The sequence below is a fragment of the Phascolarctos cinereus genome, unplaced genomic scaffold (genome assembly GCF_003287225.1).
Source record: "Phascolarctos cinereus isolate Bilbo 61053 unplaced genomic scaffold, phaCin_HiC Scaffold_2;HRSCAF=192, whole genome shotgun sequence".
Classification (NCBI taxonomy): Eukaryota; Metazoa; Chordata; class Mammalia; order Diprotodontia; family Phascolarctidae; genus Phascolarctos; species Phascolarctos cinereus.
Genome location: NW_027555625.1, coordinates 87,421,308 through 87,445,939, shown reverse-complemented (window position 1 = coordinate 87,445,939; position 24,632 = coordinate 87,421,308). Strand labels below are relative to the sequence as shown.

Genomic DNA, 24,632 nt, shown 5'->3' with positions numbered 1-24,632 from the left:
ATTCTGGACAGAAATAGAGAAGTTTAGAAGATGGACGGGGGACTTGGGGTAAGCAAGAGATAGTGTGGTCTATTTTGGAGATATCAAACTTAAGATGCCTATGGGATAACTAATTGGAAACGTTCAATAGGCCGTTGGGTATGTAGGACTGAATTCCTGGGGACAAACTGGCATTAGTGTTGCTACTTAAGGGCTTTATAACTGAAGTGTTATGCTACCACATTAGCAAGGACCTGATTAACCCATTCCTAACCATTGTCACATAACAGAGAAAAAGTTAGAAGGAAATGGATACCATAAGCATAAGCTCTGGAAAAAGAGGGGCTGAAATGGGAACATCTGGGAAATCAACAGACAGCATCAGAGTGGTGAAAACTGGGTGAGGGTAGGGAGGAGTGGTTGAGAAAGATAAGTGAGGAGAATATGAAGACATTTATTCTACTCCTCAAATTTTTTATGTTTTACTAAAATTGCTAAGTTACTACCAATAATCAATAATTTATATGTTCATGCATTGGCACTGGAAGTAAAGAATAAATATGGGGGTGGGGATAAACATTAAGAACTCCAAATTATTTCCAACAATTAATCAATAAGCAATAAATGTCTATAATGTCTTAGGATTTGTTCTAGACACCAAATACAAAGACAAAAACGCATCAGTCTGTTTTCAAGGAGCTTACGTTCTAACAGAGAAGACACGTATAAATATGTAAAAATAAGTACGAGGTAGTTTTGGGGGAAAGGCACTAGCAGCTGGGGGGAAGGTGTGTGTGTGTGTGTGTGTGCGTGCACGCGTGCGTGCTAAGAATCAGTAAAGACTCAATGGAGAAAACTGTGTTTGTTATAGTATGAAAAGTTCTAAGTTATTTTTATTACTGCTTCTCACAGGGTCTTTGGCTCTAGGATTAGATCTAATAACAGGCTAAGGACCTCCTACACCACTGTTTTAAACCATGTTCTGTCTTTATTACTTCTGAAGCCAAGAGTGGGTTCTGTTTCCTGCTGCTTTTTCATACAATTGGACTTTGATGTTAGTTAAATGTTTACCAGCCATATTGATTACCTCTATTCCCTTTCATATCCCTGCCTCTTTTGCCAGAAAAAGTTTTATAACTAAATTTTTCCTCCTTTGAGAGAACTGTTCAGAGTCTAGCAAAAGTCCTTAAAGACTTTAGGAGCAAACACTTTTTGAGACTTCTTTTCAAGCTACAAATATTAAAACCTTCTCTTGTCTTTTTCTCCAGTGAAAGACTAGATGATAGGATCCCATTCTTTAAAAAAACCATTTTTTCAAACCAAGGTACAAGAAATAGCACCTACCCCTACTTAAAGAGAAACCAGTCAAGTACAACTTAGTAGTAATGGAAACACCATATACTCAAGCCTACCTCCTTTAAGATAGAGGTAGTTTTGCTTAAGAATGAAAGGCTAAGAATACAACACAGACACATCAGAGTACAACACTTATTTAGAATTCCACCCCTCCCTTCCCCCCAACCCATATCTTATTTATTTCAAATCTTGCTCAAAAAAGCCATTTCTTTGAAGAAGGTTCCCTTGGTTATCCCCATGCCCTCCACTGACACTCCTATCCATGATTCCTTAGCACATATATGTGTGCATAAGATAAAACACATACATATATACCCAACACACATGTAGTTGGGGGTTTAGGGCTTATGTCTTCTTGTTATCTTATACTTAATAAGTATGTGGCTAGGTAATGTCCTTTTATGCTTGTTTCATATGAGTACGTATTCGGACCCCAGCTAGACTTTATCCTCTCTGACTCCAGAAGCTTTTGTCCTCATCTTAGAATTTCTCTTAAGAACTTTCATTTTGTCTGGATCAATTGATCAATCAATCTACCTATAACAACCCCTACTTTGATAAAGAAATAAACTGGTTGCTCTGGAAAGGGGTTAAGTTGAAAGCAATAATTGAAAGGGGACAAAACAAAACCTCAGAAGTAGGTCACTATAGAAAAATTTGGGGAGCTAGGTCCATCAGGGACTTCTTATGTTGATGGCAGGAATGCAGGACAAAGGTTGTTAGCTCACTCCCCTCCCTCCCCAGTGTTTACACTAGTGCTTATCAAAGCTTTAAAGTGATCTGCATTGTCCTAGCACTAGGGGCCTGATAGGAGTTGGGAATTAAAAAGAGAAACGAAAAATGATTTACTTATGCATTTATTTCTAACTTCATTTCCAGACTCAGTGGCGGTTATAGACTGCGTGGAGGGCACAGGGTACACACAGATAATATTCCAAGGGAGAGAAGAGTAAAAGGAATTTATTCTCTCACACAACTAGGAAGGAGGAATGGGAATCTTTCTGTGACTGGGGATGAACAGGCAACATCTTGCTAGCTACCTCAATAACCCTTTTCTGTTTCAGGTGGATACAGTATAAAAATGCTAACCTGTGAAGTCATCTCTTGACAACTGGGATCACAAGTAATGAGCTGAAAGGAGTCTTAGTGGTCATGTAGTCCAATCCCTACATTTTAGAGATCAGGAAACTAAATGTGAGAGAGGTGGAGTGCCTTGGTAAAGGCAACAGAAAGAGGCCTAGAAGGAAGGTGCCTATCTGTATATCCCCTGATCAGAAAAGGAAGAGATGGAAAATAATGAACAACAGAAATAAGAGGAGATGTATAGGTCTCCAAGATGCAGGACATCCCTTAGGGAAGTGGAAAAGAAAGGGAAAGAAAAGTGAAACAGACAGGTATGACAAATTCTGTTATAATAAACTTTAAGAGACAACCTCAGTTTTTCGTTCTAACAAATACAATTTTACAGCAGTATCAAAGAGGCAGAAAAGTGTGGTGAAAATAGTTGGCACTTACAGGGCTGAATCTGGGAGTCACTGGACTGGAATTAAAAAAACCACTCTGAGGCAAGTCATTTAGCCTCCTTGGGACTCAATTTGCTCATCTGTAAAATGGGAGAGTTGCCTCTTCCAGCTCCAGATGAATAATCCTACCATCCTCTGGGTGAGTTGGACTAGCTAGAATCTTAAGTCCAATGGCTGGGTTTCTGTTACACAAAGGTATTTGACATGATGAAATCTGAGCTGTAGCATGAACTGAAATGAGATTATGGTCACTCCAGAGTCTTTCACTTTGTAAGTGACCTCAAAAAGCACTGTTGTGTAACCTGTTCTAAGAAATCAAGTTATACCAAGCTTTGGCTTGCATACATACATATAAGAATGAATTTCTTAGGCTATGGGTTACCTAAGGTGGCAATGAGATAAATGAGGTCTACATCTAAAATATTAACTAAAGAGATGAATAACATTGTAATAACAAAAAAAAAATTCTGATGAGTCCCAGTAGGTGAATTTTTTTTAAGGCAATGTTTGATAAATTCCAGCATGACACATAACTTGGATAGTCCACTTGAGTCTGTTATAATGGAATGTGACTATTCTAATTCTTCTGTCAGCTTCATAACCCCTTATTTCTTTGCAGATACTCACATCATGGATTTAGAGCCAAAAGAGAATTCAAAAGTCAATACTAGTCCAAACTGCTTATTTTATAGATTAGGACAGGGGCTGTGAGAGGTTAAGTGGCTTGCCCATGGTGCTCAGCGGGAAAGCCTGGCACAATTTCCATTGTCATTCAATCACCATAGCCTTGGTTAATGAGACTTTTTTTAGGTTGCTGTTCCTTTGGGTTTTGTTTACAGGTTATCTGTAACTCTCCTTTCTATGGAATTACTCAATGCTGTCTGAAAAAGCTTCAACAACATAAATACTCATGAATCTAAGATCATAATTTAGTATAAGGAGAAGTGTCTTCAGTCACTTCCTCCCCTCCCCTCCTGGGATGTTAAGTGAAAATTATTTTCTGTGTAAACTATTTTAAGATAAATACATAAGAATTATCTTAGATTAAACGAATTTTGTCCGCAGCATTTACAATTCTAAATTCACAAGGCATACTACCCCCCACCCCCAATGTAATTTAATACAGGGAGGAAAGTTGTTAGCCCAATTCAAAACTATTTTAAATACATATGTAAAAATTACTGAGTTGGAAGGGTTAACTATTTTCTTAAGCTAAAAAAAATCAAAAGACAGAAATTTGAGATACGATCTTTAACACACTTTTTTTTTTAGCATATTACAGACTAGTTATACAAACAGCACAGAAAAAAAGAGAAACATTATGAACAGAAATAAGATAGAGCGTGCACACGTACATGCTTCCAACTTGGACCTACATGCTTCAATTAAATTTGCAAAGTAACTCAGGTAGAAATACTTACTGAAGTACAAAACTTACTTAAGCTGCCAAAAAGAATGAACATTATACATTCCAGAATTTATAGACAGTCTACTATCTTTTGGTGAGAACAAGCCAGAAATAACCAATAACCACAGGGTATGCAATTTGTTAACACAAAAAAAGAGGAAGAAGTATTTTGCTTTATATCATCAGTTCTTGCTTCTCAAGAGATCGGCAGTTATCTATCATAAAGCTGGCAAGACAGGCCAAGACAAGAGGTCCTGATAGACAGGAAGTCTATTAATCTTTTAAATGGCTTTTTGAGGCATTTTTTAAAGGAAAAAAATGCAAGCTGAAATCTTCTGGACCTTGTGGTTCTTCTCCAATGCCCTAAGAAGAAATTTCAAATTCCAAATCACTCTCAAAGTGAATTCAAACGATACCATTAAGAGTACTATTTCTACAACCAAGGAAGAAGAGGTCAGGTAACGTACATGGAAAGCCAAATAAAAGATTCAGAAAATAATTAATTTAGAAAGCAACCAGTAGAATAGCTTATTCTTACCTTGGCTGTTTTTTTCACGAGTTGACATTTTTGCTGGTTATGAAACACAAATAACATATCTTTAAGCTATTTTAAAAAACAAATCAAAAAATCTTCCCTTTTATGACAATTACAAGTTATAACCAAATACTTAAATAAATAATATTTTACTTTTTTTTTTAGAAGGTGTTGGCTGTTATTCAGATTCTGAAAGTTTTTAACAAAGTACTGAACGTGATTTCAACATTTTTATTCAAATTGTTAATAAATCCAAACAAATTTATTCTTAAAAACCTTCCATAAATCAACCTAATTTCAGAAAGGGTGTTTTTATTTACCTTGATTGATGACAACATCTTTATGCCTAAAAAAGGAATATAAAAGTACATAATAAATTTACTAAAATATTAAAATTTCACATTTTTTCATAAACATCATGGAGTACAAGTATTACAAGAGGTTAAGAAATAAAACATCTAAGCAATTTATAGGATAGAATGCAAATATTATTTAAATCTGAACACAGGAAGTTTAAATGAAAACTGTATAATTACAGAGTTTTAAGTGAATGAAAGACTTTAATATTGGGTTGATTTAATATATACTGAAATGTAATTATATAAAGTTTCCTATTTGCTACAACAAAATGTACAAGTAGTTTTCCCTCAATGAAATAACATCAGACTTTATAACAGATGAATACTGAGGCAATAATGCAAGAGAAACATTTAACAGCAAGAGCAAACTTTTAATTTGCCTGGAGACAGGCACATCTCTAAATTTGTTCTATGAGTACAATAAGATATGATAAACATATAGAAAATGAAAAAATATAACAGAGTTATAGGCACTAAATCTGTAAATAAAAAAGTAAGATATTGGTAGAACAAAGGCAATGCCAAGTACAGATATATCCCTAATTTTCTAGACAAAATGAGAAACAAGTAGCTTTCCATTTCTGTTGCTACATACAGAGAATCACAGAATTTGAGGGTCTCAGAGGAGAGTGGCCATCTAGTACAACCCATACTCAAAAGAAGATTACAGGATTATGTATCTAGAGCCTAAGACACCTTCCTGTCTAACCCCTTAACTTGATAGGGGCTCAGAAAGATCAAGCAACTTGCTCAAAGTCATATGGATTTAAGAGTCACCAGTGGTAGCTGAAACCAGGTTCTTTGACTGCATGTCTGCTGCTTTTCCCACTGAATCAACCTGCTATAATGTAACAAACAAGTAATAATCCAGACTACTTAAAGACATCCAAAGCCAGAGAAAGCCATTACTTCCCCAAAGCATTCCACTCCATTTTGGGACAGCTATTTGTCTGGAAGTTTTTCATGACATCAAGCTTAAATTTGCTTCTTTGCCATTTCTACTCATTGTTCCTGGTTCTGCTCTCTGGGATCAAATGGTACGAGTTCCCCCTAAAATGTCATAACTAAATATATTAAGACAAAGTATACAGTGGAAATAGTAACTTCTATTCTATCAACGCAACCTAAATTTGTAATTATATTTATCTCTCCTATGTCACACTGTTGATTCATATCAAGCATACAGCCCACTAAAAACTTTTCCACATGAAAAATGTTCTCCCTAGTATGTTTCCATCCTGTGGTTGGGCATAAAGAAGTCAGCTGCTTAAAGACACGACTTTACATTTATCCCTCTTAGATTTCATCCTATAGGATTTGTGCCATCACTCCAGACTTGGCTGTCATTTATATATTAATCAACACATTTTAGGTGTCATAATCCAACCAGTTCTAAATCTAACTACTATCATCTAGTTTATTTCTCCATCTTGCTAATAATAAGGAAAATGTGAGGAAACCTTTTCAAATATTTTATTTTACTCTTGGTTTGGTGCAGTAGATAGCGTGCTGGGCCTGGAGTCAGGAAGATTCATCTTCCCAAGTTCAAATCTGGCCTCAGACACTTACTAGCTGTGTGACCCTGGGCAAATCATTTAACCCTGTTTGCTTCAGTTTCCTCATCTGTCAAATTAGCTGGAGAAGGAAATAGCAAATCTTGGCCAAGAAAACCTTAAATGGGGTCATGAAGAGTTGGATATGACTGAAAAACAATATTAGGTTTGGGGAGGGGAAGAGTAGTAGCCACGGTAACAAAAATTCGCAGATTTAGAGCTGTTTAACTGCATGAAACTACAGAGTCATATTCTGTAATTATTCGAATATACCAGTCAGGCCTATTGCCTCTATCTCCTCTACCTCAGTCTCACAGAACGAAGTAGCTTTACTCCTTATCAAAGCTCTTCCACTTATTTTGAATCTCTCCCTCTCTACTGGCTCATTTCTTACTGCCTACAAATATGCCCTTGTCTCCCCTTTCCAGAAAAAACCCCTCACTGGATCCTTTTATCCCCGCTAACTATACTCCTCTATCTCTTCTGCCCTTTGTAGTTAAACTTCTCAAAAAGGTAGATTACAATAGGTGTCTCCATTTTCTCTCCTCTCGCTCTCTTCTTAACTCCTTATAATCTGGTTTCTGACTTTATTATTCCACCGAAACTACTCTCTCCAAAGTTACTAATAGTCCCTTAGTTGCCAAATCTAATGGCCTTTTCTCAATCCTCATTATTCTTGACTTCTCTGCAGCCTTTCACATTGTTAATCACCTTTTTCTCCTAGATACTCTCTTTTCTTTAAGTTTTCAGGACACCATTCTCTCCTGTTCTCCTCCTAATCTACACGCATGTCCTCACTAAGTGTCCCAAAGATTTTCTTTTTGGGCCTTCTCTTCTCTTTCTATACTACTTTACTTGGTGATCCCATCAGCTCCCATGGATTTCATTACCATCTCTACCCTTATGATTCTCAAAACTACCCATTCTGCCCCTTTCTGGTGACCTCCAATCTCACATCTCCAACTGCCTCTAAAACATGTTAAACTCAACATGCCTAAAACCGTAATCATACTCTTCTCCCTCAAAGCCTTCAACACTTTTAACTTCTTTATTACAGCTGAGGAAAGCCCTCAGGGCATAACCTAGGAGTCATTCTTTATTCCTTACTATCTTTGACTCCCCATATCCAATCTGTTGGTCAAGACCTGTTGATTTCACCTTTGCAATATCTCTTGAACATACCATACCCCCTTTTCTCCTCTGACATTGCCACCACTCTGAACTACTGCAGTAGCCTGCTGGTGGGTCTGTCTCAACCATCTACCCACTTTCATTTGGCCACTAAAGTGATTTTCTGAAAGCACAGATCTGACCATATCACCCCCACCCCCATTCAATAAATTCCAGAGCCTCCCTATTTCCTCCAGGATCAAATAGAAAATGCTCCATTTGGCATTCAAAGCTCTTTATAACGCAGCCCCTTCCTACCTTTTCAGTCTTCTTATAACTAACTCCTTGAAACAGATTCTTCCATCCAGTGTCACTGACCTCCTGCCTAGAACACTGTTACTCCTCAATTCAACCTGCTGACTTTCCCTGGTTTCCTTTAAAAAATAACTAAACTCCTATCTTCTACAGGAAGCCTTTCCCCATCCCCTCTTAATTCTAGCACCTCTTTTGATTATTTCCTACTCATCCTATATATAACTTGTTTATACATATTTGTTTACATGCTGTCACCTCTATTAGATTGTGGGTTAAGGACAGGGACTGTCCTTTGCCTCTTTTTTTATATCCCCAGTTACATATTCTTAGGGCTGAATCCATTAATCTGATCCATTAACTGGAATGGCATTGATCCAGTACTGATCCATTAACCAACATTCCTTGGGTATGGTTTTTCACCTGCATCCAAGTTAGCTAATGCCCCCACCCCCCACATTTAGCCCACATCTCTACTTTCTTCAAAGCTGGAAAAGAGGGAAAGTTCTACTAATGTTGTTTGTGTAATACTGTATGTGCAGTGGCAACTCAGCATATTTCAATCTTCCACAAATCCATAACCACCCTGGTCTGAGACATTCTCTTCCACCTACCCATTGTTTCTCATGCTGTCATTCCTCTCCATGCTTTCCCATCAACCCTTCATAGAGCACCTGGACAGGGCTACTGGAGGCCTGATGATTCTTGGTTACTAGGGCCACCCTACAAGATGGCTTTTTTGAATTAGACTTGTGGTTTTCTTAACATAGGGAACTTCTAGTAAAGAACTCCCTTCCCCAATCCAGCTTGGTCTGCTATTTATCACCTTGAAGGATTGGCTGCCTGGGAAAAGTGAGAAGCTAGGTGATTTGCCCAGGTCTTCCTGACACTGAAACCAGCTCTCTTCACCCTACCTGCCAGTTCACTCAAAATAAGCTCATCACACTTGAATGTAATGTAAGGCTTTGACCTATATGTAAAGGATAGACGCCTGAAGTATTTAAACAGTATACTTTGTATCTCAAGATGCCAATCCAACCCCCAGCACCTCAGTTTGTGCCAAGGCGCTGTTAAGCAGGAGACCTTGTGAGGATTTGGCTCCAGCTACAAACTGTGTGACCTGAGGAAAGTCATTTCATGTCTCTGAGCACCACTTGCCTCATGAGGCAAATTAGATGGAAAGATCTCTCCTATCCTTCCAGCTTTGTGATATAAAATCCAACATGTTAAAAAACGATTAGCTTTCAGAGTGTTCATTTAGAAAGATTTTCATTTAAAACAAAAAATTTTATGGAAGACAATGCAATACTTACTTGTCTACATTTTTAATAATTTTTGATATTAATTTTGGTGTTACAGCTGGCTGCAATAGTTTGTGATGACCATCATCCGAATTCTCCCATGTACTAAGTGATTTTTCAGCTGTAGGTAGTCGTTTTATGCTTTAAGAAATTAAAAATTGTTTTCAGTTAAATTGTTGAGGAACAATGATACAATAGCTTAAAGAGCAGAGCACAAAAGCAGGGATAAAATTTCCTTAAAGCTGATCCAGAAAACAGAAATAAGGATTAGTTGGAAAGTTATGACTGGATGAGTATAGTTAAACAAGGCAAGTGCAAAAATGTTTACATTCTATTATGATTTTGAAGATTTCCTAAGGACACCATTAATATTCTGTTGAAGAATCATACATTTGACCGAGCAGAGGAATAGGGACTTAAGCTGTGATTTCATTGGTAAAGGCAATTCTCAGGTGAGGAAACCACTTAGATCAGTACAGGTTGGTAACTACTCTGCAGCCTGCACTCTCAGAGAATTGCCCTGAGCACTGAGAGTTTAAGTGACTTGCCCAGGATCACAGACGTAATATACATCAGAGAAAAGACTAGAACCCAGTTCTTCCTTGCTTCAAGGCCAACCTTCTACCCTTATGCCATCAGTAGCTCCAACACACATGATATGTTACCCCCTACCCCGGGGAGAATTTTAACATAGAAAGCAATAAATTTTGCAGAAGTAGCTCCAAATATGTATATATGTACATACACACACACACACAAATATTTATATTTCATATAATTTGTGAATATATTAAAACTGCCTTTTAATAATCAGTGGATTGTTAGGCAGTCACTTCCTATTAAAACAGCTTTATTTCAACTCATAAACAACAGCTGTGGGTGAAGTTTCCAAAATACAAACCACTATACCAAGCAGTACAGCACATTTACCATATAGGTTATGTTACAGGAAATTATATTCATTGTCTGAATTTAACAAAAAAAATTATAACAACTTGTTTTGTATATAGGATGTTATAACTAAAAAAACTTCTTTTTTTTCAAAGTGGCCTGGAAGTGACATTTAGCAAACAGTCTCAGTTACAAATTTGCAATTGCATTGCTAACAGCCTGCAACTCATCCAGTCTTAAATACTTCTCGCAACAGCACATTTCAACAACGAGAGAAAAGCTAGTATGCTTTCCATGAGACCTTTAGAAGCTGAAAAAGAGTTGGGGACAAAGAGTGTTAAATCAAATCAGAAAACTGTCAAGGTTCTAAAAAGCAACTTCTTCCCTTGTACATCACAATGTCTACTCATCACCTTTGTGGATAACACTCCAGAAGCTCTTTCTATGAGATTAAGGGCAGGACAATGACACACTGCCAAGACGGCCTAAGAATCTGTGTGACACAAAGACAGAGCATTTGGTAAGGAGTAAGCATGCATCAGGGAAGTGAAAGAAAGGTGTTGTGTTCTTCCAAGCTTTCTATTAAAATAGTGGTTTTAGGCAAGACACATTTTAGTAATCAAATAAAAAAGGACACAAGATATTTTGGAAACGTTTGTGGTGTTACCTTATTAAAACCCTAGCCAGTTTTAAGAATTACTTTACATATCTCTAAGCCTTCTCAAGCACATGTATATTTATACTGAATAAAAGCTAATAATATCTCTCCTTCAAAAAAAAATACAAATTTTGAAAATATCTGTCTTTTTAGTAATGAAATTGAACCAAGTGCCCACCTGCCTACATGGTTGTTCTCAGCATGAAACTTGAAAGAAGTCAGTCAACATGCACTTGGCATGCAGATTTAATTCCTGATTTTCTCCCTACCTCACATAAGTGTTAATTTTATAGATGTATATATAAAGAAGTCCTCAAGCAAATCTTCAGAAAAGAGTGAGAGAGAACAAGTGAAATGGATCAACTTCGGCAACCAAGCAAGAACTTAGAGAGCATCCCCCGACAGAACGCTAAGGTGCGAAGGGGAATTTGTTTAAAAAAAGCACCTGAAAGTTGTAATGATACCAAATTATGTGGAGGGTTATACACGGTAATTTTCTATCTATGACATTAAAATGTCATAAACATTGGCATATTGTACAATTTAAATGCAAGAAGATTCTGGCTTTGATTTTAGAGAATATTATATTGTCTTTATCAAATTAAATATTAAGAAACCATAAAATTTTAGACTACAAAAAAAAAGGTATAGCATAAATCTTTATACCCTCATACTGTTGCTATAACAAAAGGTACAGCAAGAGAAAGGGAAAAGCCAAGTTCTTCTTTGAAATCTGTAGGTTGTCAACCTTTTCGCACGACACTGAATTTAGGTATCATTACAACTATTCCCTATCTCTGTATTGGGGTCAGTGAAAACCTTTTGGTGGGAGGAGAGCTCTTGCTTTCTTGAGTTTGTCTGTGTGTTTGGAGAGGCTGTGAAGAGGGCTGGGGAGAAGGTGATGCTCGAATGTGTGGACTTTGATCGTTAGAATGAGAATCCTCTTTTTTTTCTTTCTGTCCTTGTGGTTTTTCTTTCTTTTTTTCTGTACTGCTGTAAAATAAAGTATAATATGCAACAAGTATTTAAGTAAATAAGCAGGGAACTTCACTAACAATTGAAAGAAAATACATGAATATTACATAAGACAAAACCCTCAAGCATGCACATAAATGATTGCCTTACTTTCATCCAATAATGTTTTTCTAAATGCTAAGTTAGCCACTTATTCCCACAATAGTCTCAAACAGAGTTACAGTTATTATCACCCAAGAGTCATAATTAATAATCCTTAGAAAGGAATGGCTATCTGGGTACAGATACCCTGGTATATTACTAAGTGTGCATTGTCCTGACCCTTGTCACACATGCACAAAGGAAGGATGGGGCAAACTGAGAGCTTATACAAAGTGACTGAAAAAAGGGGCTGCAGGTCTACCGTCTTCTGGGGCATCTGAGGCTATCTATCCCTTCTTAAAAAGATGCTGTGAAATTAAGCTATCAGATGTGAAAATCTAGTAAAAATGTTCACAGATATATGACAAATATCAACTATTACTTTTCATTACGGTATTTATTTAATGCTTACATTGCCATTCTGACCATTACAGTCATTTGCTAAGTCTTGTAATTTCAGTCTCTGCAACATCTCTTGCATCTGTTTTTTTAAGACCTTTGAAATTCATATACATTTTTATATTAGATTAGCCTTCTGCTAGCTTATCATGTTCTAAGCTTATTGAAAGGTATGACATAACCTACAGTTCTACACTTCAAATTCTAGCTAAACTTCAAAATTCTAAAAATGAATTAAAAACCCACCTTTCCAAAAAAAAATCCCACCTTTCCATTTTGATTTTAAACTTTTTCTGATTATAATTGCCTTAGTTCCATGGTTTCATAACTTTTCTGACTACTCACCCCATCAGTAAAAAAAACCCAACAAAAACATTTGAGCATGTACTCCCAATATGTGAATATTTATAAGTTATGTAACATACCACTATATTATTATGCACATTATAAAACTTATACAAACACAGAAATTTAAAAAGTATTAAAGGTAAAATACTTGATCCTATTGAAGTTTATTGAGTGGTAAGAGTGACATGGCCAGATCCATGCTTTAAATCATTCTGACACCTGTGTGGAGGATGGATTGAGAGGGAAAAAATGCTTGAGGCAAGGAGACCAATTAGTAGACTATGTCAACAGTCTAGGTGAGAGGGCTGCAACTATGGTGATGGGTCCGTGAGTAGAGAGAAGGAAACAGATGCAACAGATATTGCAGAGACTGAAATTACAAGACTTAGCAAATGATTGTATATGTGGGGTGAGGGTAAGTGAGGAATCAAAGATGACACTGAGGATATGAACTTGGTTGACTGGAAGGATGGTGATGTCTTTCTTGGAAAAGGATAGTTATGGAGGTAAAAATAATGTAATGAGATTAGTGATATGCCTGCTCATCCTGTGGATTTACTGTGTCCCTCTCAAAACGAAAAAGGAGGAGGCAGGACTCTTACTTGTCATGGAATAGAAGTATATATTGAGATTTCCCAATGGTATCTGCTCTGATGCTACTGCAGGTGCCTGAGGAAGAGGATATGTTGCAACTGCCCTGAGGCACCAATAGCCAGCTAAATCAATCAACTAGCATTTATTAAGGTCCTACTATATGCTAAGCACCATGCTAAGCGTTAGAGATTGAAAGGTAAAAAACAGTCTTGTCACAGAGCTCAAAAATCTAATGGGAGAAACAATGTGCAACTATGTACAAGTGAAATAGATACAGGATAAATCTGGGGTAGTTTCAGAGGGAAGCTGCTAGGACTAAGGAGATTTAAAGGAAGCCAGTGAAGTCTGGGGATGAGGAGGAAGAGCATTCCAGGAAGAGAGCAAATGTCTGTGAAAATGCCTGGAGTCAGGAGAGGGAGTGTCTTGTGTAAGGAATGAGAAGTCCAGTGTTCCCGTTTCTCAGAATATGAGGAGAGTAAGACGTAAAAAGAATGAAAGGTTGGAGGGCCTTTAAAAATGAAACAGAAGAGTTCATATGTGACCCTGGAGGTAACAAAGAGCCAGTGGAATTTACTGATTAGGGAAGTGATATGGTCAAACCTGCACCACATCACACCTGCATTATTGCAACTATCTGGGGTGGGTCTACCTGCTTCAAGTCCCTCCCCACTGCAGTCCATCCTCCTCCATTCAGCCATCAAAGTGCTGCTCTGACTAGGTCACTCCCATACCAAAAAACCTCTAGCTGCATGTATCACTTCCAGGATCAGATACAAAATTGCACTGGTAATCAGTTCTTAGCACAGGAAAAGTTTTATTTACCAGAATGCCTAAATAAAGCCTATTGCAGTTAAATGAATTTTCCACTTAATGGACTGTTAATAAAAAAAAAAAGAAATTTTGTTTCAAAATTTGTTATTAAAAATATAAAATGCATTAGTTCAACTTTTTAAGACTTAAAATGCTCAAGGCAAAAACATAACTGAATCTCTCTTGGACAACAATGCATCTTGTAGAACCTTGGTCTCATTATGAATAGCAATGATCGCTATAATTTAATGTAAACGGTAAAAGACTGGTTTCAGTCTGGACTGACTTAACCTAGAAATGTGTTTTTTTAAGTGAATCAGAAAATTTTCTGATATGAAAGCTTGTCTTAAATATCTTTTTTACTTAGAAGTGGTACTCAATAAATTTGATTTGTTAGAGATTCTAATTAAGTTGGATCAAGGTTAATTAAACTTTTACTATATTAAAATTCAGTAATTCTTGGAAACACAAAAATAGAAAATTCTTCAATTGCAGGAGCTTAGCAGACTAAACACAAGACATTAAATTCTACTTTACTATATAGCCCTATGCTTTTGCTTTATCAGTTTTCCTGATAATTAAAATAAGTAAAGTTTTTCAGACACAATAACTTCCTAATGTTATACTGAATCTACCTTCTCTGGTCTGATCTGTTTGGCAAAGAAACTGAAACTATATTGAAAATAAGACATGGACATTAAAGTAATCTATTTTGTCTCCAAAGTAGTACAGTTCACCAATATCAGAAAGCTAAAATATTTTCTATTTCTTCAGCTTCTTCTTCAATAACTGTTCTGCAGCAAGCAGATGTAAGGGCATATATTGATTCGATAATGTCATGATATCACTGGCTAGGAACTACACAGATGGGAAAAATCCTGTAAACAACATTACCAGAATAATAAATGAAGGCAAATATAAAAATTAAATAAAAATAATCAGCAGAATGTTAAAGATTAAAAACTATGGAAACAGTTACATTTTCAGAATATTTTGAAAGTATAATTTTCTCCCCAAACACAGCATTTATTTTGCAATCCCAGCCAAAGATCCAGTAATTTTAATACTTCTTTCCTACCTCATGAAAATGTCCCAGATTTTATTTCTATGGAAAATATAATAATGTAATCATATTATAGTTGATGTATTAGAAAAAAATCACTGAAATTATACATTAATGACAGATGGTTAGTCAAATTTTTTAAGAAAAAGAAAACAAGGAATTAGGTTGTTTGGTTCTTTTAGTTAGAACCAAATGCTTCCCTATTCTTCATTAATTCAGCATAGTTACAAAATGAGTAAACATTTAGAAATCAAGTGTTTAAAAGAATATTTCATTTGGAATCCACTATTAATTTCCAGAAATAGCCTGTGATTTAAAGCTGACATCTGTACAGTTTGTGACACTGGTAGCTCATTTTTGACAGATACCTTTTAGCAGCAGATGAAAAGGTTTCTTTTCTTGATATTGATATCGGGCTGGCATGGTTTGTTTTTCTGCTTCTACCACTGCCATTGCTTACACAGGAAATAGAAAGGGCTGGCGGACCTAAAAAAGATTTAAGGAAAGCACTGTATCAAACTTTTAAAATATCTGTCATCAGAAAAGGGGTTATTAAACCTGGAAAGACTTGTATGGTCTGATGCTGAGTGAAGTGAGCAGAACCAGGAGAATGTTGTACATAGTAACAGCCACATTGTGCAATGACTAACATTGATAGACTTAATCCTTCTCAGCAATAAAAGGATCTAAGACATCGCCAAAGGCCTCATGATGGAAAATGCTATCCACAAAGAAGAAAGAACTATGGAGTATGAATGTAGATCAAGGCATACTATTTGCTATTTTTTTCTTCTGTTGTGTTTTGTTTCCTCTTTCTGGTGGTTCCTCCTTATTGGTTCTAATTCTTACTTACAACACCACTAATGTGAAAATATGTTTAATAGGAATGTATATGTATAGCCTATATCAGATTGTGTGCTGTCTTGGGGAGGGAGGTAGGTGGGAAGGGAGGGAGAGGAAAAATTTAAAACTCAAAAGCTTATGGTAGTGATTGTTGATAATTAAAAATTAATTAAAAAAAGAAAAGGGTTATTAAAAATAAAAGTCTACTGAAACATACAGATTTCCTTCTGATGTTTAGCATATACTGAATTATTATTAAAATTTCACCAAGTGAAAGAACTGGGGTTATTTAATCTCGAGAAGAATGGGGGAAAGGAGGAGTACTAAAGTATTTGAAAGGCTGTCATATGTAGGAGGAATTGGATTTCCACTGCCATTTTTTTTGGTTTGTTTTCAGAGGCAAATTTAGGCTTGCTATAAGGGAAATGAAGCTTGTCAAAGGGATGCCTTAGGAGACAATGGGTTCTTTCTTCATTGGAGATCCTTAAGTAGAAGATGCATGACCATTTGTCATGTGTGTTGTGGTGGAAATTCTTCAGGTATGGGTTGGACTAGATGGCCAATAAGATCCTTTCTAATCCTGAAATTCTGTGATTTGGTTCTAATCAAAATGGCTATTTAGAGATTACTTTAAACAAAACAAAAAACAACCAGAATACCACATGCCCTTTGTATTTTAAGGAAATCTCTATCTAGTTTTCTTTTTTACTTCAGCTTAAACTAATGCCCCAATAGAAAAAAAATCATCTGCAAAAGACTTCAGTAACTTATAAGTCAAATATGATAGATATTATAGAAAAAGAATTAAAGTATTAGAGAAAACATTATAAAATTAAATTAGCTTTGGGGTTAGTTTTGGTTCTCTTCCTCTTTTTTGTTCACTTCCAACCCATCAGCAAGACTTTTTGATTTCTTATCCCCGTCTTTCAGAACTACCCTTTCTCCTACCTTAGTCCAGAATCCAAACACTTCATGCTTAGATTCCTCCAAGTTTCCTTGCCTTGTTCTCACCTACATACAACTGTTAAAATAAATCTTCCTTAAACAAAAAGTAAAGAATTTCAGAGCTAGAAGAGACTCTGACATGCCATCTAATCCAAATACTTAAGAATGAATTCTTATTACAATACACCTGACAGGTGGCGATCTAAATTGTGCTTAGATTTTCGACGAAGGGTAACCTACCACTTCCTGAGCCAGCCCATTCCACTATTAGGTAGTTCTAATAAAGAAAGTTTTCCCTTACATAAAGTAATTTTCCATTGATTCTGGCTGTTCTCCTGTGAATGTTCTCTAATTTATCAATGCCCTTACTAAACTGTGGTGCTCAGAATGGAACGTAATAATCCAGATATGGTCAGACCAAGGTAGAGTACAGAGGGACTTCCTTGGCCCTAGAAACTATATAGTTTAAGACTGCATTAGTTTCTTTGGCTGCCAGATCACACTGTTGACTCATATGGAACAAATGATACAACTAAAGTTCCCAGATTTACTTCAAATAGGTGTCTTACTTGTTTATGTAGTTGATTTTTAAAAACCTAAATGTAAGACTTTAAATTCCTATTAAATTTCATCATACAGATCCAGCTGAATGTTCTAGCTTCTTAAGACCTTTTTGATCTTTGTGTTAGCATACCTAGAATGATTCTTACAGCCTTATGCTACTTTTATACGTATCCTGTTATCTGGCCTTGCTTATTTACATTTTCTGTACCTACTTTTTGAAAATCTAAGTTCTTCATGAATCAACATTGTTCTTTTCAGACAAATTCTGTTTTTCTTCCTCATCAGAATCGTTTTCGTCTGAAATTTTATACTTGACAACTTGACATCCTTCCTGGGCTCACTTCTTGTAACAAAACTAATATTTACCAAAATTTCCCTAATGTAGCTTCTTTCCCCCTACTCACAACAAGGGAAGGCCTAGGACCCACTTCCATAATCCTAGGGGTGTTTTCCCTAAAAAGATTCATAGCTCTCCCTGGAGTGGGTCCCTAAGCTTTTGTATATGTGACTTCCTGGTCATCCAAGGGCATAAAAAGCTCTAGCATAGGCAGCTGGAATCCCTCAGTCTTTGTGGATTTTTGAAGGTGCATTGAGTAAACATATTCTCCTCTGATGACCAGATGCTTTTCCATAAGGAGAAAAGGAGGACTGCAACTAAAAAAGCTAAATGCCACTGTACTGTCATTACATTTCTGTATTAGGGCAAACTAAACTTCCTTTTGTTAACTTTCAGTGACTTGCGAGTGCCTCCTATTATTCCAACATGAAACCTGAACCAAGAGTACTGGCATTACAGTTGTTTCAACACTTCCCCTAGGGAATTTTAGTCCCTGACATCCTACTTTAACCTTCCTCTTGAAACCTCCCTTCCCCAAATCTAAAATAGGTTAAGCTATCCCCAGCTTTCCTGTCCTCTATCACAAAATAGAAGATGGAATTTTCATCTCTCTCCAATAGTCATCATTTCCACTTTATCAACCAGTCCTTGTTGGTGAACCTGACTGAAAACACTTCCCCTTCTTGATTACTCTATCATTTAAAGGATGAAACCATCATTAAAGCAAGCCAAGAAATTAACATCTGCTATACTGATGACAAAATCAACTTCTGTTTCTTTCCTCCATTACTCTTCATCTAAATTTTCTACATCATGCTTTTCTCCCACCAAACTCCTGGATATTCTCATGTGACTATAACCTTCTTTATATACAATGCTACCCAACCTGTGTTACTTATGAATAAAGGATAGCAAATTCTACTCCTATTCCTTTAATTCTATAGTCCATATAAGCCCATAGATCAGTCATTAGTCTCTCCCCAAATCTTGTGCATGCCAAGGTGGTCAAATTTGCTGCTGGACCTCTAGTTCATCTTCTTGGTTGCCTACATAGCATGCATTTGTGTATAGTCACATGGGGCTAGGGGCTTTACTATTGTCTCTTTTCTTAGAGCGAACCTTATGAATATCTAGGTGATCCAAATGCCAGTCTTCTTACACTGAAGCAATTTTTCTATTTTACCTAGCTTGGTAGATATACCAAGGCATTTTTTCCTTACCTCTTCCCTTGTGTCCCACTTCCATTCTAGTTTAAAGACCCTTTCATTAGATACCTAAGAGAGCAAACACATTTTTACTAGGCTTTGTTAGGTATATTACATCCCTGGACAGGAACCTCTTATTCCTATATTTCACATTGAGACTTATTAAGTCCAAATATACTTTTTACACCAACTCAATCCTTTCCTAGCTCTTTACTTCCCAAATCAGTTTTTCTCTTTTGAAATGATGAGCAGTAAGGAATCAACCATGTCCTTAAGAGCCTCAATTTTTCAAATAAGTCTTCTAATCTTTGGCAATGCTTTCTAGGCTCCCTCTGGCAATACAATGTGTATCTAGGTACATCGGCATAACTGGGCAGTAGTCATCAGGTTTGCCAAATATTGGGAGGTTCTCAAACTGTTATATGCATACATATACATATTACCCTCCCTCCCACCCCTGGAAGACATATTTATCTACCTATTTCTCTATTACATAAATAGGATGAAAACTATTCAAGGAATGCATCTACACTTGAGATCATCAGGGACAGTGTATGTGTATGCACGTAACCCCCCTCCCCTCCCCTCTGGGAAAGACAACAGATCTCTGCATTGTCAGGCTAACAATGAGCTGCCTCAGTACCTCTCTCAAGAAGCAATCACCAAACACTAATACTCTTCCCTTCTTCCGCTGATTTTTACCATGTGATGTTTCACTAGAGAACATCTGTGGATCTACTTTACCATTCCTTGGAGGAAAAGTAGCTGCTTCCTCCTCTGAGCATCCTCCTCCAGGTAGAGTCTCAGATTTTTGGTTTTTTAAGCTCTGAAATGTAGAGTGACCCTTCTTCCTTTCCTCCTTTGTCCTATTACTCTACTCCTATTCCTTTCATTCTCTGCAATGAAATTTTTTTTCTTATTTCTTCTCCTTTTTATGAGGATGGGAATTTAGTAACACATAATTGTCCCTGATAATTTGAAGTAGAGAAGCATTCCTTGAGTGGTTTTTCATCCTATTAGATACTATACTCAAGAATATTTCTAGGCTCTCTATTTTCTATTGTACCATGTTCAAACCTGTCATCATGGCATTAGAGGTTCGATAGTTCACTAGCTTAACACTCACTTTTCTACTTCAGGTCTGCTAATCTATTTTTCTCTCGTATCAGTAAATTCTTCCCTTTGTATTTATACCATGTCTTTTGCCCGAAATGATCTTGTCACTATATCTAATTTATCTCAGCTTTTAAAGACTAGAATCAATAGTTATATATTACAGAAACATGTACTCCATTCACTCTAAGCCTCTGTTTCTCTTCATGTCAAAACCTTGTGACACCATCTACTCTTTTCTCCTTTCCCTGTACTCTTTGATAATGAAGTAGCTTTTCTTCCTGTTAGGGCCAGTTCCTCGGTGTTCCCTGGATCCCATACCCTCTAATCTTCTCCAACAGACTGCTTCCACAATCAACACCCTCCCATCCCTAATCTTTACCCAATCAACTAGCTCCTTCCCTGATGCCTTCAAACATGCCCAAATCTCTCCCACCCTTAAAAAACAAACAAAAAAACCCCACCTTTCACTAAATGGTAATTGTAGTAAGAGCCAAGTGATATTATCCATATCTCCATATACTCAGTAATCTTATATTTAACTACTGAGAAACATGTCAAATCTCACTTTTTACCTCTGCTTAACTATAGTATGTGCTGTCATTTCTCAAGTGCCTTTTGTAATACTTCCTCTCTTAGGCTTGCTAGCTATTTCCTGGTTCAAGTGCTTGGCTTCCATCTTCAGGAGAACAGTTTGATTCTTTTAAGTTTATATGATAGTGTAACACTAATTTGTCTACACACACACACACACACACACACACACACACACACACACACACACATAGAGCCTTTGGACAAGATTCTCAAATTACATTCATTTGGTCACCCCCAATGGGTCCTAATGGGTTTTCCAGGCACCAGCTGTGATACAATCTGTCTTCCTGGCAGTCGACAACAGCCAAAAGTGCTTTAGCCCTCTCCACAATACAGGTAATTTTATTTGGCATGACTAAAATTTCAACTAGTAGTATGAGCATATGGTACTAATGTTTTACTGCCATCAAAAAGGAAGCATTTTTTATTGGAGAAGATAATTTTTAAAAATTATATGGCTAACAATTTAAAAATTACTTAGGAAACCAACTACCCAGTCAAGTGGTCTAACATCACTTCAGGAGAAACTTATAACCCAAATAATAAAAATAACAATAGCTAACATTTATAAAGCACTTACTAGGTGCCAGGCACCATGCTAAGCCCTTTACTACTATTATCTCATTTGATCCTCACAACAACACCAGGAGGTAGGTGCTATTATTATCATCTCCATTTTACGGATGAGGAAACCAAGGCAAACAGAGGTCAAATGACTTGCCCAGGGTCAGGCAGCAGGAAATGTCTGAGGCTAGTTTTAAACTCAGGTTTTCCTGACTTCAGGCCCAGCACTCTATCCATTATGCCACCTAGCTTTTAAGTTGCCAGCACACTGAAAGACATAGCACGTAACTTAAATGAGAAAAGGAAGTAATTGTTTAAGATTGTTTCTGATTTTTTAATCAGTAGAATGATGTTACTATAAGATGACAGAACCTTATAATCCCAATATTGCATAGCTGATCACACGCATTTAGAGAGATCTAAGGTCAAATCATGTTGCACACAATAACTGCCTAGTAAAAGCCTGACATAATAGTTGGCTTGTGCCTTAACACCAAAATCATAAAGGGTTATTTTAAAAGTACTGCCACTGAAATTTACAAATAAGGACATTATAACTATAAAGAAAATAGCATAAAAACTCTTTTGGTATATTTTTATTTTAAATCCTTTATATCAGATATGTCAAATTCTCCCACTCCTCCCCAAACTCCCAAGTGTGTCAGAACCAGATTAAAATATAATTAGGAAATGTTTAATCAATTATACATTAAAACATAGATAATGTGAATTTGTGGTTTCTTAAGTGAATATAAAACCTGCAGACATTTGCTTCTATGAGTTTGACACCACTGCTTTGCGTGATTATTGAAATGTAAATAACTCACAAGAGGGGAACTAGAACAATACAAATTACTATTTACCTGGATTCAAAAGTTCACATTAGATTAAAATATAGCAAAAGAAGCTTTTACTTCTTATTCTTAGTTGGACAAAAAAATTCTACAAATAATTCCTTAATTTTAAAGTGTTTTGCGAAGTTCCATAATTAAAACTTAATATATTAGTATTATGTTTACAATGCTTATTCCAAATATTTGTAACACAAATATATTGTCTAATGTCATTCTCAATACTTAGTCTATTTTTAAACTTACAAACAAATGCCAAGAGCTGACAGTCATTAAACATTTTTTCTTGTCACTTCCTATAATGGTCTATATACAGACAAGTTCCATGATAATGGAGTCTAGGGTTGCCAATGATAACATTAACGGAACTCTGCACATGATTACAAGAATTACTTTTGAAATTCCAATATCAATTCAGGAAAGCTATCTCAGAGGGGTACATTTTTTCTTCCAACAGAAAATGTCACCATTGAATACTCTGATGGATCTGTGATTTCAGCTGGAATACCCCTTGTAATGATATAGGTAGCAATTTAGCTATGCCTTTTCACATTGTGACTTCTGTCCATATTCTCTCCTCAACCTGCCACTGAAAGTCCACCTAATGTGCTGGGGACCTTCTTATAGCTCCTTTGACACTATGTAGATACCAATGTAACATGTGGGCTTTTTAGCCTCACTCTTGCCACATGACCAGCCCATTTTCTTTTCTAGACAATGAATCGCCTATCTTAATTCATAATTTTTGAATTCATTTCTATAATCTTTTACTAATCCATTTTAAAGATAAAATGGTCAAAGCATTAGTTTCAAGTAAATAGAGGGACTTAAATGTGTCAGTGAAAGAACTCACAAGCAACATCAGGCCACTATTCTCGCATAATATCATGTTACATGAATTGGAGTAAATGAAAGCTTTCAAAACATAGGATTAATTTTTAAATGATATTTAACATTTCAAAAATATTAAATGTCTATAATGTACAAGACACTAATGTAGGCATTAAAGATGAAAAGACAAAAATAAGTTCTTGTACTGTTTACATTTTGGTGAAGAGATCTAACAGATAAATACAAGGTAACTGGGAGGAGGAACAGAGTACTAACATCTAAGGGGAACAGGAAAAGTTCTGTGTAGGACATAGCCCTTGACCTGAGCATCGATTGATGGATATCAATTATCACCAAAATATTATCTCACGTCTGCCCCTTTTCTCCATTTACACAGCCATCACCCTAGTTCAAGCAAGTTATTGCTTATTTCTCATATCAGCAGTTTTCTAACTTTTTGGTCTTAAGACCCCTTTATATTCTTAAAAATTACTGATGATCCCAAAGAACTTTTGTTTAGGTGGATTACATCAAGTGGTGTGCTGGTAAATGTTTAACAACTGGCTCTCAGGAGGTGTTGGAGGAGAGAGTACACACACTTTTATGTTTAATCTACACTATTAACATTTTCTCTTTAAGTCTAGACAGTCAACAGAACAATAAATCAAACCCTGATCTGTGGCATTTCTAAGGTGGTGAAGGTGGTGATTTCTATACCAATTCTTAAAGTGTAAATGCTCACACTGAAAAATGACAATTGGCTTTCACAAGCCAGTTCAAGCTAGAGCCAGCATGCCTTTGGTTATGTCTATCAACATTTACAGTATTAGAAATGAAAACATATTAATGTTATCATGAAAACAGTTTTCACCTCAAAGATTCTCTGAAAATGAGTTCCCAGACAATTTGAGAGCCACTGTCCTGACTACTGTCACAACCTCATAATTGGTCTGCCTTCTTCAAGTCTCTCCTGTGTCTACAACCCATCTACCATATGGCTGTCAAACTGATATTCCAAAAACACAGGTCTGATCAAATCATTCTCCAACTCAAAAGGCTCCAGGGACTTCTTCCAGCCTCCAAGACAAAAACACAAACTCCTTTGTCTGGTTTTTCAAGTCCTTTGCAGTCTGATTCCAGGTTTACCGAAGATTACTCTCCTGAGTACCTTCCTATGTTCCAGATACATTGTTCTACTTGTTATTCCCATACATGACATTCCATTTCCTACCTCTCATTTGCTCAGGCTATCTCCCATTCCTAGAATGCACACTCCCTCTTCACCTTTGGAAATGATCTACTCTGTAATAGTTTTGTATTTTTGTATTTTAATTTTCTGTGTATGTGTTGTTTTCTTCCAGTAGGACAAGATCCTTGACAGCAGAGACTGTCTCATTTTTTCCTTTGTTAAGTATCACAGGGAAATGAATAAATGGAAATTAAGGGGAAGGAAGGGAGGGAGGAAGG

The 24,632-nt window shown here is 36.4% G+C and overlaps 1 protein-coding gene across 6 annotated transcripts in view; it reads right to left on the bottom strand.

The window, feature by feature from the left end:
• EML4 (EMAP like 4) overlaps nucleotides 1-24,632 on the bottom strand; it is a 181,429-nt gene that overhangs the window by 72,513 nt on the left and 84,284 nt on the right. For 3 of the 6 annotated variants that reach the window (XM_021001221.2, XM_078149491.1, XM_021001219.2), the window contains exons 3-7: nucleotides 15,684-15,801; nucleotides 11,805-11,978; nucleotides 9,449-9,577; nucleotides 5,122-5,147; nucleotides 4,805-4,837 (exon numbers count right to left, since the gene is read on the bottom strand). In XM_021001221.2, the coding sequence (XP_020856880.1) occupies nucleotides 4,805-4,837; nucleotides 5,122-5,147; nucleotides 9,449-9,577; nucleotides 11,805-11,978; nucleotides 15,684-15,801 (480 nt within the window). The remainder of the gene's footprint in view (nucleotides 1-4,804; nucleotides 4,838-5,121; nucleotides 5,148-9,448; nucleotides 9,578-11,804; nucleotides 11,979-15,683; nucleotides 15,802-24,632) is intronic. The other 3 variants (XM_021001222.2, XM_021001220.2, XM_021001223.2) reach the window with 3 other exon arrangements.